Source organism: Epinephelus lanceolatus, chromosome 6 (assembly GCF_041903045.1).
Source record: "Epinephelus lanceolatus isolate andai-2023 chromosome 6, ASM4190304v1, whole genome shotgun sequence".
Classification (NCBI taxonomy): Eukaryota; Metazoa; Chordata; class Actinopteri; order Perciformes; family Serranidae; genus Epinephelus; species Epinephelus lanceolatus.
This window is the reverse complement of record NC_135739.1, coordinates 40331829-40351365: the sequence shown is the minus strand read 5'-3', so window position 1 is coordinate 40351365 and position 19537 is coordinate 40331829. Positions and strand designations below refer to the sequence as shown.

General features: G+C 38.8%; 2 protein-coding genes across 2 annotated transcripts; one reads left to right on the top strand and one right to left on the bottom strand.

Annotated features, from left to right (window-relative positions):
- Positions 1 to 1029: 1029 nt before the first annotated feature.
- prpf38a (pre-mRNA processing factor 38A) lies at positions 1030 to 12526 on the top strand. Its single transcript, XM_033647833.1, has 10 exons — positions 1030 to 1228; positions 1565 to 1724; positions 1989 to 2110; positions 3437 to 3522; positions 3615 to 3725; positions 8224 to 8336; positions 8434 to 8460; positions 8555 to 8646; positions 10675 to 10723; positions 12065 to 12526. The coding sequence occupies exons 1-10, from the start codon at positions 1099 to 1101 to the stop codon at positions 12108 to 12110; spliced, it is 936 nt and encodes a 311-aa protein (XP_033503724.1). The 5' UTR covers positions 1030 to 1098; the 3' UTR covers positions 12111 to 12526.
- A 783-nt stretch (positions 12527 to 13309) lies between these two features.
- On the bottom strand, positions 13310 to 15248 carry LOC117270690 (antiviral innate immune response effector IFIT1-like; the record flags this gene model as incomplete). The annotated part of the gene is made up of 1 exon (XM_033648426.2): positions 13310 to 15248. A coding segment is annotated over one exon (1329 nt), but the record flags the coding sequence as incomplete, so codon positions are not given.
- Between the last annotated feature and the right edge of the window lie 4289 nt (positions 15249 to 19537).

The following is a 19537-nucleotide window of genomic DNA, read 5'->3' as shown; positions in this document are numbered from 1 at the left end:
ATATATATATATATATGTATGTATGTATGTATGATTGAGTGATTGGGATTGTATTTATTCCTATAATTTTTGTATGTAGCACAATTTAGAGGACTAGGGCTTTGCAAATACCTTTTATATAACTTGTTTTTCTTTCTTTTAATATATATATATGCATATATATATATATATATATATATATATAACTATATGTACAATAAAACACATTTCATTATTAAACAAACAATTGTCACAAAATGTCATCAAATTAAAAGATAAAATAAAAAGTCCAAAACTAAAATCAAGAAAATAAATGGGCAATAAAATCGTTACTCAGCATATGCTTTCCGATAAAAGTATGTTTTTAGAAGAGACTGAAATGAAGCAAGTGACTGAGACAGCCTCATAATCTACCATTTTAAAGCACTGGGGAGGGACTTGTGTTTGTTTTAATTTATTTTTGCTTAGGGGAAGGTCACACAAAATTAAATATTGTGTTCTGTATTTACCAATTTTTAATAAAACAGCCATTAATCATGGCCAGAAACTACTAAAAAAAGAACGAAAACTGTCACTGGATTTTCAAATTTATTTGGTCCTTGGACACATCATTTGCGACAAATGCTTCTGTCAGAAACAAAAACATAAATAAATCGGAGCTTAAAGTACTGATATTTCATTAAAATCACCATTCCAAGTCTAATCTAAAATTTTGCCAAAATAAACTGTCGGCATGAACGCACAAGTGAGTGGGAAAAAAACAAGGCTTTTTTCAATTCCAGGATTTAGTCTTTAAATTTTAACATGTCATATCTTCCTGCTCTTTTTCCATTTGATTAAATGACAGCGTGCTTGTTTCCCCTGTACTTTTGTCTCTCCCTGAACATCAGTTTTTAATGTTATTTGTTTGAACAAAACAAAGTTTGAACTCTGCTCAGTTTTTAGTGTGTGTGCTCCTTACGCCGCCCCACAGCGACACCTGGAGACCGATTGTAAGAATGACACTTTTATTCTGGGGGAAAAAAACACGAACCGGAAGTATTGATTAAGTTTCCGGCGTTGGCTCGCAGGTCGTTGCTGTTGTGTCCATGCTAGTAGAGTCGCTTATTCTTCATTCCGATGGCAAACAGAACTGTTAAAGATGCTAACAGTATACACGGGACCAACCCGCAGTATCTGGTGGAGAAAATCATCCGGACTCGAATATACGAGTCTAAATACTGGAAGGAGGAGTGCTTCGGTCTGACCGGTGAGTAGCATGTTAGCCAGCGAGCTAACGTTAGCTTCCTGTCGGCTAACAAATCTACAGGCACCCCGGAGGATTCCAGCCCTCTGTAATTTTTTTTACAGGTACAGGTGGGGTTTATTGTTTTCATGTTACCTACTTGGAAGTCCTTCGACATGCTGTTCACATACCGTTGTGGACTTCCTTTTGAGTTTCAGTGAAGAAAAATCTTGATGCTTAATTGTACAAATACATTATAGAGAACAATGAGCCTCCATCTTTGTATGTGTGTGTTTTGTACTTTTGTATTTTACAGTGACTGTTGTTGAATGACGTGTGTGCATCTTGTGTCATCCACAGCTGAGCTGGTGGTTGACAAAGCCATGGAGTTGAAATTTGTTGGTGGAGTTTTTGGAGGAAACATCAAGCCCACTCCTTTCCTCTGCCTCACTTTGAAGATGCTGCAGATTCAGCCTGAAAAAGACATCATCGTTGAGTTCATAAAAAATGAAGATTTCAAGTGAGTTTCTATCCCAATCCAGGGAGAGAATAATGGGAATACTGGTGCTGTGTTCTCCAATAAGAACTTCTAGAAACCATTAAAGCCTTTAAGACAGTCAGGACAAAAATGGAGAGAAGGTGTTTTCCATGAACTATTTAGTCAACAGATGTATGCGTCAGCCTAACATGTTATCTACTTACTCTCTCTCTGGGTTTGTTGTGGATCTTTTTCCACCATGTCACCATGTTCTCTCTGGGTTTTTTTTGGTTTGTTTTTTTGTAGATATGTTCGTTTACTTGGAGCGATGTACATGAGGTTAACTGGCACTGCAGTGGATTGCTACAAATACTTGGAACCGCTGTACAATGATTACAGAAAAGTCAAGAGTCAGAACAGAAACGGAGGTGAGTTTTTGATTTAACAGCTCATAGTACAGTAAGCATAGTTGATGTTGCTGAGTTAAATTTTAGCCCTTTTGTTTGGCTTTTGCCAAAAGGGCTGCGGGCTGAAATGGAACCCACGGCTGCTGCGGCAAGGACAGTGCCTTTGTACATGGGTTGCCCATTTTAATCACTCGGCAACAGAAGCCCTTTTTACACATAGATTGCACCATAGGGCCTTTACGTAGTCCCTTCTTTACACCACCGTTGCATTTTGACACAGAACCAAACAATGACAGCATTATACCTCCAAATGTGTGATTGTACCTTTTTATAAAGACTAGTGAGGCGGCATAACTACAATAACTTGCACTGATTCTCATACACACAGGCACGCTGCACTTTATCACTCAGTACCAGGACGTGGACTTTTATTTATCAGCAATTGGTGTCTATTTATTTATTGAGTAACCACTGCTATTTATTTATTAGCCATTGGTGTTTTTATGTCTGTTTATACTGTTTTTATGTATACAAGAAAGATGCCTGTCTTAATTTTGTTGTACTTGTTTAACGACAATAAAGTACTATTCTATTCTATAACTGCACAATATCTGGCCTTGAACCAGCACAGTAAAATGACTTCTATAATGCTTCCACGATGCATATCCTGGTATCAAAGCAGTAGTTTCCTGTGCCTCCTGTTAGTCCGTTTTCAAGCCAACAAGAACAGAATCTGGGTGCTCTGTACGCAGAGGTAAACAAACAATATAACAATCAAGGGTTTCAATTCTGGATATTAAGACAAGATACGCCTTGATTAATCCCTCCTGGGTTTATGAAGCAATTATAGTTTGGATATTCAGCCTCTTTCCTGTAAACTGGTTGTATTGCGAGGAAGACTGCAGGCACTCAGTCAAATGAGTTTTTAACAGGAAAATGCAGAGGGGACTGTTTTCATTTACAAATTACTACCCTAAAAGGACACTAGAATGGATCATCAGTCTTTGACATGAAGACATAAATTAAACAACAAATGAGACAATGTATTTTTAGGAGTTCTTTCCCACTAGGCTTTTGAAATAAGGCATGTGATTGACCCACAGAACTGAAAAGTTTAGCTTGATATTTCATTTAAGATGAAACATGCTGTCCAGTTCAGTAAAAGCTTTATCATTTGTATTAAACACCTGGGCTAATATTTAAATTAATTTTTAAATTTAATTCATTTTTGGGCCCAAATTAAATTCCAGTTAGCGCTTAGAGACGTAGGCTGAACTCAAATGTGAATGTACGATGAAATCATTCAGCTTGCTTTTCTTCCTCCTCATCTTTTTCCTCTTGTTTTAGAGTTTGAGTTGATGCACGTGGACGAATTCATTGACGAGCTTCTTCACGCCGAGAGAATGTGTGACATCATTCTGCCTCGACTTCAGGTAAGTTTATGTCAAGTCTGATTGTCACACACAGCTTGATTGAAGTGCCTACATCAATTTTGTGTGTGTGTGTGTGTGTGTGTGTGTGATAGAAGAGACATGTCCTTGAAGAGGCTGAGATGTTAGACCCACGTATCAGCGCTCTGGAGGAAGATCTAGATGAGGTGGAAAGCAGTGAAGAAGAAGATGAGGAAGAAGAAAAGGTAAGACAAACGTTAAATGAATCTGGTGGAGCAACATATGAAAACTGGTTTGCCATGATGAATTAAAAATGCCAGATATGGTCATACACAAGTAGGGATGTAACAATATATCGAATTGCACAATATTGTAATAGAAAATGTCTTGATATCATTGTGGGACTATAACAAAATCTACCACATATTACATGGTTATGTCCTGCGGTAATATGTCTCACAACATATCAGTATAAATGAAGCATTGCGGTGCCACAGAGATTCCATGGCCTAGAAATCATAATATACTTCTTTGGTACAGACACCAGCAAAAACCACACCATCTTCATTTTTATATTTTTTTCAGTGACAACGAAATGCAAAAATTACCATTCCTTCTGAAATCACAACTTATTCCACAATCCCTGTATCTGTCAAAACAATCACACTATGACTTTTTGCATGCAGCCCTGATTAGAATCGTTTCAGTCATGTAATTGTTTCCTGTTGATTGTGTGTGTTATGCATTTATAAATTATAATAATTGTCCAAATCCCTGGGAACGTCACCTATTTTCAGAATTCATGCCTATTATTCCTATGGTCTAAGACAGTTAAAGAATTTTAGTGAACAAGAACAACTTTTTCCCAAATCCAAAAACTAGATTGCTTAAACTCACATTTGTTAATGGTAGGGTATAAAATCTGGAGCTGCTCCACAGACAATGAATGGGGAAAGATGTTATAGATGACACCGTGAGCACCCGGGGAAATGTTTTGGGTATATGGGTACATTTTCTGTTTCAGAACTGAGAGCACTACAATAGAATGAAGCTCAATTGGAAATAAAAAATAAAACAAACTATGGGTCCACAAAATCAGGCTCCTATTCATTGTCTATAGAGCAGCTCCAGACTTTACACCCTATGACATCACAAGTTTGTGGCTTACTTCTCTGGTTTCTAGTTTTGAGAGAGAGCAGCTCATGTTCACTAATATTGGTTGAACTTTCCTAATCCATGGAAATAACATGATGGAATTCCTTTTTTATATACTTTAATGTTTATTGAGTTTTAGTTTTGTATACAACCGTAAGTGTCATTTATAACAACTTACAACATTCTTTCCACAGTCAGAAAGGTAAAGGGAACAACTGAGCATGAAGGGTGAAAAATAGAACAGTCATGGTTACATATGTCCATTTTCAAAGAAAGGCATTTATATCCAGTATCTTGAAGTTAATGTATCAGTTAGTCCAGATGTTTTTCCTCTGTCATAAATTATCCATTTCGTCCATTTGCTAACAAAAACATCTTCTCTCACTCTAAGCTGATAGGTTTCTTTTTCCATAGCACAAATCTCTCATGATTTACAACCATTGTTCCTCAGGAGGGGAATCAATAATATCTTGGTCAAGTATCCATCATAATCCATGACACAGTCATTTGTATATTTTCAAGGTACATACCTTTGCAGCAATTAGGTCTTGCATATCCCAGAATTTCTATAATTGTAACATTCACATTTTCCCAGAATTGGTGTAGCTTGTGACATTCCCCAAAAATATGTGTGTGGTTTGCCTCTATTCCCACATATTCGCCATCATCGTTGTTGTGACCCAGTTGTTTTACTCTTCACCTAAATTCCCTCCATGTTTTTGAGTTTGTAGTGGTTTGTTGTGTTTTGCACATATTAAGCCGTTCTTTAGTTGTGATTTCAATGTTCAATTCCCTCTCCCGTTTTGTCTTGATGTACGTAGAAGAGAAGGCCTTACATTATCTTTGATTTTGGTATAGCCACAAAATCACCTTGAATCTTGTCATTTTTCATTTTCAAATCCGTAACTCTCTTTTAAATCCCAAAAATGCATTATATTTCCATTCTGAATTATTTTGCACACTGCTATAATCCCCCTTTTCTCCCAAATTCTGAAGTTCTGATCGTTCAGACTTGGTTTAAATCTATTAGTGTAGGCAAACCAGCTCAGCAGTTTCTATTTTGTATTGTATTACCAGGTTAAACCAAATATTATGTGTGTGGAAACTTCTTGAGAAGAGTCTTGTAATGTCTTTGTTAGATTAATATTGCCAATAAGGGCCTGGACTGGGATGTCTGCTACTGTCCTTTCAGTATCTTTCCAATTTGCACTGTAGTCTTTCACATGATGGAATTCTTAATCAAGGTGGTGTTTCCACTGTGTCCAACTCCAATTGTATTGTATTGTTTTGTGTTTGAACAGCAGAGGGCACAATCATTCTAGTTGAGGATTGACTACAGAGACAGGCTTAGACCATAGACTATATATGAGAAAGCGGTAAATATAGGATATTTATAAGTAATTATTTTTCTTTGTTTTTTAAATATTGTGATAATTATTGCATCATTTACATTTCATAGTGATAATGTTGTACCGTGAGTTTTTGGTATCCTTACATCCCTATCCATACGTGTGCTGGTTTTTGGCTTTCAGTTGTGGAACAAGTAGAGAAACTGTAAATTATGTGTGCTTCTAGGGTTCTGTCAGAGTGAAACCAGTTCAGTTTAGTAAGAAATGAAACTGAAACATATTCAGTTGCAGTCAACCAAGCTTAATCTTTAACAGCATTATAGGATTTAGTTTATTCACTGTGCCCAGCGTTGCCAGGTGTACGTCAATTATCGTATTTGTTCGATAATTTGGCCCCCTGTACGATGTATGATCAATAATCCCAAAAAAAGCCAAATGTACTATAATTTGACCATTTCATGAATGTGTGGTTGTAATCAGTATGCCGGAGTTTTTTTGTGAGCCCTGAAGGCATCTGTTCCCATGTGACGTGTTTCCAGCCAACCACACTTTGCTTAGCGTGAGATATGGGTGACGTTTGTCTCTGAACAATGAGCACGATTGGCTGAATGGTCAGCTGTACCCGCCCCACGAGGCGCTAGGATCCGTCAGGAAGTCGAGTGAGAATGAGATTCAAAACAGGAGGAGAAGAAGAAGAGGAAAAACAGAAGCAAGGAAAATGGAAAAAAAGTAAACACAAGAGTGACTATATTTGCCTATAGCGCATCAGTAGGATTGTTATTTTGGTTATGACGGATGTACAATAATTTCCCTCAAAATACGATAATTTTGAGTCTCTGGTACGATAATCCTACATTTCCCACCTGGCAACGCTGACTGTGCCTCTGCTGGGTAAAAACCTAACAGGGTGTAACAGTAAAGCTTTCTTCCCTTTATTCATGATTTTTCTATCAATGGTGTTGAAACCAAAATACTTATTTATATTACTTCTTTGTTCTCTGTTATCTAGTTTACTCATAGGGCAACAGTACATGCAATGTGTCACCTGGAGTACAGTACAAGGTACAGTACACTGCAGCACTTTAAGTGCCTCTGTCAGACTGCTGGTGGGACAGTTTGATAGCTTTTGAAACCACCTTTCTCCAAACCTAGCTGAGTGACAAGCCAACATTCATGCTGTGATTGGACCTCACATTAATACATGAATTAATACAAGACACAAACAGAAACGTCGGATCCTCTACTGTGCTTAAAATGTACCTAACTGGAGAATTACCGCCACCAGCTTTTTATCTCGGGGTGCCTAACCTCAGATGTTCGCGCAGTGGTCACGAACAGAAACGCAGATTTACTCACATTTTCTTTTACAGATTTTTGTAAATTCAGTTCCTATTTGCGCTACTTCTAGATTAGGCTTCAGTCTAGCTCTTTTTTTCTCTCCACCTTCCAGTGTTGCTTTTTACAACACCTTTTACTCCAGCTATGACCACACAACTTGTCCACTAATTCTTGTAGAACCAGTTGTGACCAAGAATAACCTGAGCCTGTTATGCAGTGAAATTCAAAAAGTCCTGGACACTGTTGATCACTTGTACTCACTTTATTAACAGTGTTCCAGCCCTCAGACCTTCCTCAGATAAAAGATGAGTCAGGCCATAAGACTCCCTGTAGTGCCCGTACTTTGTAATGATGGTCACAGTGTGAACTTAGGTCAGAGTCAGTATCAGAATTTCCCTTACAAGGAATTTGTCTTGGTGTTTGGTTACCTACCGTATATTAGATAAATTGTCTGTATTGCACTTACATGCTGTCCACACCTCACTGAAATCCGATCTCTGTGCAGTCTGCCCTTGTCCTCAGCAGTGGCAGCAACATGAGGATGGGCTCAGTGTAAAAGAGCACCATCATTGCACTTGGCAGTTTGAACTTCTTTAATGTGATGGTGGTGTCATCCGCTAACTTCAGGTGGTTAGATCATAACGTGCAGGTGGCTGATTATACCAGAGTAGAGACCAAAGAGGCAGCCAAAGGGCTCTGTGTTACTGCTGTCTCACACCTGGTTGGTTTAAAATATCACACAGATTGTTGTCATGTCATCTTTTAAATATTTACACTGGAGACAAATAATTTCAACCAACTATTAACTTTATTTGACTTTATAGAGAACAGGATCACTTTTTTATTGTGTGGTGCATTTCCACGGGTTTTAAAATCTTGTTTGTGTTATTTCCACCTGCAGCCGGAGAGACTCCAGACCCCTGAGCCCCACAGACGCCGTGACGGTTACCGTGACAATGACAGACCTCGTCGCTCTCCATCACCTCGTTACAGACGCAGTCGCTCACCCCGACGGTATATAATAATGTTCCACAGTTAGATGTATATGTATGCAAAGAAAGTCATAAATTCAGCTCTAAATCAAATCTTTGGTGGGTTTGTTTTTTTCCAGGAGGAGCAGATCTCCAAAGAGGCGAAGGTATGTTTGCTTTTAGCTGAAATCCTTGTTACTTTTAAACATAATATTTGTAGCTTAAGTTCATTGAGGTCTTTTGTTGTACGTGCTCACATAGCCCATCGCCCCGGAGAGACCGCCATCGCAGCAAGAGCCCCCGCCGACACCGCAGCAGGTCCAGAGAAAGACGTCACCGCTCCAAATCCCCAGGTATGTCGTCCACTAACCAGAAAATCAGCAGTTCAATGCTGGGCGCCTCTAGTCCACAGAAACCCCAAATTACTCCTTATTTTAGGGTAAGCAACACGCATTATTAATATCACAGCATGTCAGATCACTGACTTTAGCCTGGATGATAGAAGACCAGTAACATTATATGAATACAATGGTGGTGTCATGGTGAGTCAACCAACCTATTAAATACCCTAATTTCATCTTCCAAAATCAATTCAGAAGAACGCGCACACTCAATGAAATTATTATTTCTTACTTCATTATTTCTGTTCTTGTGTTGTTGTTTTTTCATATTGCAGTCTGTATCACTGAAAAAGAAAATGTTGCAATCTCATTATTTTTTAATATTGTGCAGTTTAAGTGTTAATGAGTGAATATGACATGTAAAAGCACTCTGAGTGGTTGCGGGCTGATAGCAGAGAGCGGGGTATGACAGCAGTAGTGGTGTCAGTGAATATAAATTCAGTGGTCACTTTACAATCTAATACAATCCAGTATACTAGTTATATTATGAAGTCTACTTTATGATGCCTTCAAGAGCTTTTATTTTACATTGTTATAGAGATATTAATTCAGTTATATGTTTTAGCGTTGAGGTCATGGTATGGTCACACGTGTTAATAATATTCTACCTCCCCTGTGTATGTAAATAAGAACAAATTAGTACTACTCTTTCAAAGTAATGTAGTCCACTGCAACACCACCGCAACATAATCTTTATGGATTTATAAATGCATACATTGATTTTATTGTTGCCAGTTTTCACCGTTGACTCCATATAAAAATGAACATCATTCCAGCTCCCCAAAAGCAAAGCCAAAAACATCTGGATCTCCCCCTGGTGGCTGGCTGCAGCGTAGGTGATAAACCCCACCCCCTCCATGTGGGCAGGATGAAAAATCCAAATACATGTAAAAAACAAAGATTGTTCCTGTTATTTTTAGATAGTTCTTATCTCGTTGATGCATTTTTTGATAAATTTGGTTTTCATTAGTTATTTGATACTAATAATAATAATTATTATCATTATTATTATTATTTGATGCTGATAAAAGGGGGTGTGGCGTCATGATTTATAGCTGTGTGCATCAATTGTGTGCTCACATTCAGTGGTACTGTTCGCAGTTGGGTTGAACGGTTGTTTGGGTGGGAACTTGCTCCACCTCCAGATTACTACTGTACAGACTCTAGCGCCAAATAACTTTTTTTTGTACAGTCGTATGGTCATTGTTTTTTACATAAATCTGCCTTTTTTAATGGTTGAGAATATTTATCTGAGGAAATTATTGTTACCTCATCTCATTATTATCTCTGCCAGGAGTAAGCCTGGAGGGGATCATGCATGTGTGTGCATGTATGCATGTGTGTGTATGTAGCTGTCTGGTTGGCCATAGTTAATCTCAAAAACTACTGGACCAATCAACCTATCAACAAAAGCATAGAACAAAAAGAATTTCCTGTAATCAGCTATGCTGTTAACAATCCTTACCTACTCTGTTGCTCCATTTTGGCATTTGTCATGGCTAAAAAATGACATCCATAGAAAGGTTTGGTCTCATTTTGAATATGTTATGATCCACTAAAGTAAGGCACAATATGAGATGAAAAGAAATCCAGCTTTGGGATGTTTGACGCCATCTTGACTGACAGGAGGGCAATTACATCCAGTGCAGCTGCCCCGAGTGCCTTGTCTAGAGTGGCCACGATCAGCTCAGGTGGCCGTGTGCCCAAAGTGCAGCCACCTTGTGAAGATCTGCACTCTACTGAGTGCACTTTCCTTGTTGGGACATTTCATGATATGTGTCACAGAAGCAACCAGATAGATTCCTAATCTTCTTTTGCTGTCATTTTCTTTTATATGAAATCAAAGTTTACACAGACCTTCATGACACTTAATTTCTTTATGCTTAATTCAGAGGAGAAAAGAAATTCTTACTATAAATTAGAATTTGATGATAGTTGTTTGGTACTTATTGTATTGTTTCTTTGTTTTTATAAAACAAGGTCACCACAGAAGCCACAGACATCGCAGCCACTCAAAGTCCCAAGAGAGGTGAGTAATCCTACCATTATTGGTACTGAAGCATTCATACGTGTTTTTATAAAGAAATTCCCAAATATTTTTTTGTGTTTATCTGCATGTGTGTGGCTGGCTAATGTTTCCACTTACAAGGGTTTAGATGCCAACACCATCCTTGTTTCAATACCATATTATGAATAAATAGTTTCTCTGTAAAATCCTTCTTTCTAGGGATGTCCCGATCCAGCTTTTTCACTTCTGATCCGATACTGATATTACAGCCTTGAGTTTTGGCCGATACCGATTCGACCCAAGCACGTATTATACATATTCACTTATTTTGTTGTCAGTCATGTTAGAAAAGGTTTGATCAAGCGATATTACTCTAACAAGAACAACTACTTAATCGGGTTAGTTAGAATGATCCACAACAGTTGGTATGAGAAACTGACCTGTTTATTGTTAACAGGGTTAAATAAACAAACTTTAAACTTGAACATTAACATTAAATAAAAAATATAGCTGGTTTGCTTTGGCCCCTTAATAAATAGAAAATAAATCAACACAAGAAATCTTTAAAATGTCTAACATTGAAATTAAAATAGCAGCAACACTCCACACACTTGTGCTTTGGCCCCCTAATAAATAAAAAATAGATTAACACCACAAGACATTGTTGGCATTTAACAAACAATGCAGCCTTTCCTTTTCAGTTATTTAGTAGTAGCAGTAGTATCAGCTGGTGCTGCTGTTTCCTGTGTGTCTGCGTGCTGGCCTGGTGGATTGATAGTAAGTGCTGGAGCAGATCACTCAAATAGACTGCTTGAATTGCGGAGCGCTGGGCTGGCCGAAAAACCTGGATCGGACTCCATGAAAAACTGAGTTCTTGGATCGGCATTTTTCCATGCAGTCCGATCCGATGCGGATGCACGTGTTTTGCTAATATCGGTGGCCGATACCAATCCGAATATCGGATCGGGACATCCCTACTTCTTTCATTTAAAGAAAGCAGCCAAAGTTACTGAATGTTGTCTAAACCCAGCTGGACAATAACTTTGCTTAAAAACAACTTATTTAAATCAGAAACTGTGTGCTCAAAGAAAAAGTCATTAGGTTTACAAAATTGGACTAGACATTCAACAACAACTTTCAGTACTTGCCAGTTTTTGATATGCTGTGCCACAGATATATTTTTTTGTCTGTAGCAAAACATCTTTACAGCAGACTTCTGGAGATTTTTTATTGTGTCATATGATTCTTATTAGCAGATGGAGTTTTCATAGAATTTTAGATAAAATCATTAGTAGAGTTTTCTAAAGCACCATCTATTCAGTTATTTCCATTCAGCTTAATTTTCTTTCTTTCACATCACAGGAGCTCAAAAAAGAGTCACAAGAAGAGTCGGAGAGGAAACGAGTGATCTCCCTTTCCCTTTTTATCTGATCTTTATTTTTTTTTACCACTTCACTGTCAGAGATCCATCCTCTAAAACTTGTATAACATTTGAGTTTCAAATTTTGTATTGCAAGTAATTTTATTATAGATTTTGGAGCACTGACCTGTTTGTAAGATATACCGATGTAAAGCTCTCAGGTTTCAGCAGTGTGTATGTACAGTATCTAATCACTCACTCCATCTGTAGCCTTTCAGCCTCATTCTGTGGTTCAAACCCTCTGAGAGCAAAAGCTAATAATACTCCCCATTTTTAGATAATTAGGACCATCAAATGATAACCTTTGGATCTGTGTAAATGTAGAAAATGTCTTTGTGTATGTTAAGAATGACTTTCACACTCTGACCAGACATTTGTGAGAAATAAAGACCCTTGTTTATTAAGTTGTTTGTTTTTGTGTTTGCTTTATTCCTGAGGAAGATGAGGACCCACAGTGTTTGGTGTTTTGTCTTTTAAAGAAATTGCTTCTGTGGAGGCTCTAATGTCCCAAAAGGGATTTTTTTTAAATTTTCTGTGCAAGTTATCATCTTGTGCACAAGTGTTATTATCTTATGGAAAGTTTAATATCTTTGTTAATAGGTATCTTGTGTGCACAAGTTATTATCTTTTGGAAACAAGTTATATTTCTTGTAGGAACAAATTATTACCCTGTGGAAACAAGTTTAATGTCCTGTGATAACAAGTTATTATCTTTTGGGGAAAAAAAAAATAATATCTTGTAGGAACATGTTATTATCTTATAGAAACAAAGTTAATATCTTGTGGGAACACATCTTGTGTGCACAAGTTATTATCATTTGGAAATAAGTTATCTTGTGGAGACAATTTATCCTTTGGGAACAAGTTATCTTTTGGAAAGAAGTTATTATCTTGTAGACACAAGTTATCTATAAGAACACATCTGGTGGTAACAAGTTACTATCTTGTGGTTATCATTTTGGAACGCGTCTTGTGGAAATGAATCATCTTTTGGGAACCTGAAATCCTGAAATCTCAAACATGATATCAAGTAATACTGGGATGTTTTGGAAGCCACAAAGTAAATGATTAAACTGTTTTGCTTATCTGAAAATTTCCAAATTTAATGTCAGCAGTAGCTTCAAAAGTCTGATGTCAATCAGCACCCAGTGTACAGTACTGTGAGTATAACCACTAAAAAAACAACTCAGTGTGCACAACTTAATAGTATTTGTATTGTGTACAACTGAGACATAGCTTGACATGCATACAAACAATCAGTTGCATCTGGCAATAATAGTCAGGTTATACAACAAATTAACAATGACATTACCAATCAGTCATACTTTTTACTACACCTAAGCATATAGCAAAGCAGTTTACATATAGTGTATTATGTTCTTACATAAACATAAAATACAGTGCAAAGGGGGAAAAATAACACATCGGTAATATAATAAACACCATGATTATGTAAGTAAAAGAAAACACCTGATCAAATCTACTTTAATTAAATGTAATTTACTTTTCAATAACAGTGTATAGGTTTTTATATATTTTAAACAGCCTCTGTCTTCCATTAGCTGTGCTAGAGTGCAGAGACAGAATTGACCTTTTTTTTCTTTGTGTAAGCCATGAAATCACTAATGAGTTAATCATGAATTGCATGTTCAGAGTAATGTTTCACCACCCGACTAACAGAAAAAACAAAACATTTTTCCTAATGAATATATAATAACAATAATGTAGGTACAGATTATTTTTACTTATGAATTACCTGCAATTTTTCTGGAATTCGAACCAGTGCTTTTAAAAACACTATGGCTCTTGCAGGTTTGCCAGACATTCTTCTATTTCTCTGCACATTTCACTTTTGTCTTTATTTTTCCTCAGAACTGTAATGCTGTTGTCACGCACGGAGGATCGGTGTGGTATTTCTGCTGCTTTAATGTGATACTTTATTGACCCCTTCCTATCCTGTCGCTGAAAGTATAAATACCTTGCATAGTGGTTGTGAATCAACTGTTTGTCTGCAGGTTCCACATCACTTTTTAGGAGTTGATGGTTAAGTAGTTCTTTGTATATCTGCTTAGCTTTAGCCTGGTCTTTATTTGACTTTACATAAATATTTGCGAGGTCTAATTTCTTCATAAGTGAAGAATGAGGGTAAAGAGAAATCACCGCCTCAAGGAGAATGATTGCTCTGTCTATCATGCTTTGCTTTGGGCGACTGTCCCTGAAGAAAAGGATCTTCCATTTGTAGCAGAGTGCAGCACATCTCTTCAGATAACGCTCATCTGGATGGTTTTTCAGAGCCTCCTCTGCCAAATCAATGGCCTCATCAATAGATACATAGTGTCTGTAAACCCGTAATAATGGTTTAATACCACTGGAGCTGCTGACAGGATTTCTCAAAACCTTTCTGGCTAACTCACGTGCTTCATCTTCAATTCTTTCTCCATTCTCAGCACATTTCTCAAGGTAGTGAACAGCGAGGTACAAGTTCTCTGGATCGTTTTCCTTGGCCAGTCTCATCTTCTCCAAGATGTCAGCCTCCAGCCCTGTTTCACTGTGCTTCAAAGCCACTAACCCTAAGACATGGCTGGTGTTCCACTCCACCATGCCTGGCTGCATCCTGATGGCTTTCTCAAAGTAATCTGCAGCCAGCTGCTTTTGTTCTGCGCTGAACTTCATCAGGGTCCAGGCTTTTTCAGCACAGATCTCTGGATGGAGCTCATCCTGGGATGGAGATGGGTATTTATTGATCAGGGCATCAACCTTTGACAGGTAAGCCTGACTCTCTGCTTGTTCTCCCAGGTGGTGGTGCAGCCAAGCCAGGTTCCCATAGTTCACCACTAACCAGGGACCTTCATCTGCGTTTCTCAACTGGCAGAAGGCCTCTGCAGCCTTGCTGAACAAACGCTGGGCGTCTTCTTTAAACCCCAGCTTGTACTGAATGAACCCCTGCAGATTGTAAATATGACCCAGCCAGCTGTTTCCCTCCTCGGTGCTGATGTCCTCCAGATTGTCCCTGAGGTGGAGAAGTTTGGACCTGCTGGGGTCCAGATCCCAGGTGAAGTGGCACTGCAGGGCCTCCAGTTTGGACTCCAGTGTTCTTTGACTCTGAGCAGCACTGATGGAGAATATAAATACCAAATATTAAAACACAGCATCAGTAGATTCATACAATATGCTCTGAAGTGTACTTTGTTCGGATAACCATTTATTGTCTCATGTAGAGGAAGGGAGCAGGCAAGTAAGGAAGACTGAAATTGAGTAAAGAGCACTGGATGGACAGCAAGGAAAGAAGAAAGAAAAAGAAGGATGGAAAAATTGAGTAAGGAGCAATGAATGTATGGGAAGGAAATAAAGAGGGAAGAAAGGAGTGGAGTAAGAAACACTGAATAGACAGCAAGTAAACAGTATTAAAAAAGGAACAGACTAACGATGGGAAATACAACATCCATCCATTCCCTCTCCCCAGCAACATTTTCCAGTTTCTCACAAGGGATCCTGAAGCGTTGCCAGTAGCTCCAGTTTCATCGATGGTCCGATACAACACCCATATTACCACTGACACCACATCAATCTGCCTGAAGATCTCACGCTCTATTTTATACTTGCCCAAAGATGCATGAACTCCTTTACTTGAGACCCATGACCTCAGACTTGGAGTTGCTGACACTTATGACTTCACTCTCGACTGAAAACCACCCTAGTGTGTGCTGAAGGTCACATTCTGATGAAATAACAGAATCACATAATCTGCAAAGAGCAGAGATGTCATTTTTAGGTCCCCGACTGCACCTTGAGATCCTCTCCATAAAGATTTCAAACAGAACTTGTGACAAGAGTCAACCCTTGCAGAGGCCAGCACCAACTGAGAACGTGTTTGACTTTTGATGAGAGTAGAGTCTTAGCCTTCAGTCTGGCTATATAGAGACCAGATGGCTCATAGCAACGGCTCCGGTTCTGCATCCTCCTGAAGTACCCACAACAGGACTTTGTGGGGACACAGTCATAACCCATCTCTAAGTCCGCAAAACACATGTAGACTGGATGAGCAAACTCCCATGACCCCCCTCAACAACCCTGTAATGGTATAGAGCTCATCCACTGTTCCACAGCCAAGATAGAATCCTAATTGCTCCTCCTGGTTTTGGGATTTGACAAGCGGTCAGAGTCTCCTTTCCAGTACACTGGAATGAACTTTCCCAGGGAGGCTAAACAGTGTAATACCCCAGATGATTGACGAACAGTCTCCGGTCCCCCTCTTTAAAAATGGAGACCAGACTGGAGTGGTCTGCCATTCCCAGGTAGAAACAAAACAGTGAGTAAAAAAAGTAAAATGAAAAAATAGTGAGTGAGGGATGGAATGGATGAGGAAAGAACAGAAGAATAACGCATAAAGTAATGAAGAAAAGTAATGAAGAAAAAAAATTAAGTAAAAGAAGAATGGGAGGACAGATGGGGGAAGAAAGAGTAAAGTAAGGGAGGAAGGAAGGGAAGAACTGAGGAGAGAATAATGAAAAAATGGATGGGACGTCACAGAACTGAAGAAAGATGACTGAAAGCAGAGCCTTAACTACCACTGAGGAAATACAATATGGCAAAAAAGAAAAAAAACTGAACTAAAAATATAGAGCATATTTTATTGACACATTTAGCATTTTTCCAAATTCTCCAAAATTATATTTCTGGTAGTGTGGTATAAATAGTTGTTGGCCCTGGCTGAAAGGAAATAAGAAACCAATGTCAGCAAAACCAGGGACCTGACAGTTGATTTTAGAAAAAAGGAGACTAAGACACACACCCCTGTCTACATCAATGGAGCAGAGGTCAACCAAGTGAACAGTTTTAATTAATTATGAAGGAAACTTCCTGTGCCAAGTTCTTGTTAACTTTTACAAAGGAGCAATAGAAAGACACCTGAATGGAAACAATAGAGACTGGCATGGGATGTGCAGGGTCCAGAACAGGAGGGCTCTGCAGAGGGTGATTAAAACCACCCAGAACACTGATACCGAGCATTAGTGCACAGATGCAGCGGTTGGGAGCTCTAACAAGTGTGGTGGGAATACTCCCAGTGATGCAGGAGATGTTTGTAGGGTGAATGCAGCCTGGGCCTGACTCTGACTTTGTTCTCCCTCTTCTTGTCTCATGCTCTGTCTTTGCTGTATGTGCCAAAAGCATGTTTTTGTGTACAATTTTACCTGAATTGCAATGCTACTTTTTATATATATACAGTACAGGCCAAAAGTTTGGACACACCTTCTCATTCAATGCGTTTTCTTTATTTTCATGACTATTTACATTGTAGATTCTCACTGAAGGCATCAAAACTATGAATGAACACATGTGGAGTTATGTACTTAACAAAAAAAGGTGAAATAACTGAAAACATGTTTTATATTCTAGTTTCTTCAAAATAGCCACCCTTTGCTCTGATTACTGCTTTGCACACTCTTGGCATTCTCTCCATGAGCTTCAAGAGGTAGTCACCTGAAATGGTTTCCACTTCACAGGTGTGCCTTATCAGGGTTAATTAGTGGAATTTCTTGCTTTATCAATGGGGTTGAGACCATCAGTTGTGTTGTGCAGAAGTCAGGTTAATACACAGCCAACAGCCCTATTGGACAACTGTTAAAATTCATATTATGGCAAGAACCAATCAGCTAACTAAAGAAAAACGAGTGGCCATCATTACTTTAAGAAATGAAGGTCAGTCAGTCCGGAAAATTGCAAAAACTTTAAATGTGTCCCCAAGTGGAGTCGCAAAAACCATCAAGCGCTACAACGAAACTGGCACACATGAGGACCGACCCAGGAAAGGAAGACCAAGAGTCACCTCTGCTTCTGAGGATAAGTTCATCCGAGTCACCAGCCTCAGAAATGGCAAGTTAACAGCAGCTCAGATCAGAGACCAGATGAATGCCACACAGAGTTCTAGCAGCAGACCCATCTCTAGAACAACTGTTAAGAGGAGACTGCGCCAATCAGGCCTTCATGGTCAAATAGCTGCTAGGAAACCACTGCTAAGGAGAGGCAACAAGCAGAAGAGATTTGTTTGGGCCAAGAAACACAAGGAATGGACGTTAGACCAGTGGAAATTCTGTGCTTTGGTCTGATGAGTCCAAATTTGAGATCTTTGGTTCCAACCGCCGTGTCTTTGTGAGACGCAGAAAAGGTGAACGGATGGATTCCACATGCCTGGTTCCCACTGTGAAGCATGGAGGAGGAGGTGTGATGGTGTGGGGGTGTTTTGCTGGTGACACTGTTGGGGATTTATTCAAAATTGAAGGCACACTGAACCAGCATGGCTACCACAGCATCCTGCAGCGACATGCCATCCCATCCGGTTTGCGTTTAGTTGGACGATCATTTATTTTTCAACAGGACAATGACCCCAAACACACCTCCAGGCTGTGTAAGGGCTATTTGACCAAGAAGGAGAGTGATGGAGTGCTGCGGCAGATGACCTGGCCTCCACAGTCACCGGACCTGAACCCAATCGAGATGGTTTGGGGTGAGCTGGACCGCAGAGTGAAGGCAAAGGGGCCAACAAGTGCTAAACACCTCTGGGAACTCCTTCAAGACTGTTGGAAAACCATTTCAGGTGACTACCTCTTGAAGCTCATGGAGAGAATGCCAAGAGTGTGCAAAGCAGTAATCAGAGCAAAGGGTGGCTATTTTGAAGAAACTAGAATATAAAACATGTTTTCAGTTATTTCACCTTTTTTTGTTAAGTACATAACTCCACATGTGTTCATTCATAGTTTTGATGCCTTCAGTGAGAATCTACAATGTAAATAGTCATGAAAATAAAGAAAACGCATTGAATGAGAAGGTGTGTCCAAACTTTTGGCCTGTACTGTATACATATATATATATATATAGTCCTCCTCTTTTTACCATAAATTGTAATAAAGTAATTTTATCCACCGGCATTTTTGGGTTATTTCTTCCTTTTCAGCAGCTCCAGCCCCTGCTTTTTGCTTTTATTATTTTAATTATCATAAATAAAATTTCTGCTTTAATTGTGACAACACGTCCCAGCCTCTTAATCACTAATGAACCGATGTGCCTTAGCATCTACCTTCTAAACAGTTTTTAAGGTATCTTAAAGTATTTCCTGTGGTGAAACTCCCCAGGTGCCGTTGTCTGGCTTACTCCTTATTCTTCCCTTATTGACACCACCACTACACCATACAAACCCACTAAAATTTACCTACCCCCTCGCCACACAAGCACACTGCACTTTGCTCTGTTTTATGTACTTACATTTCATACTTTAAAGGCTACTTATCCACTTTTTTGTGTGCTTGCCTGCTTGAAAGAACAAATTTTGTTGTATGCTACATGCAATGAAAATAAAGGCATTCTTGCAGTAATACTGTGTGGTGAGGTGCCTGCACAGAGGATACCAGAAGACAAAA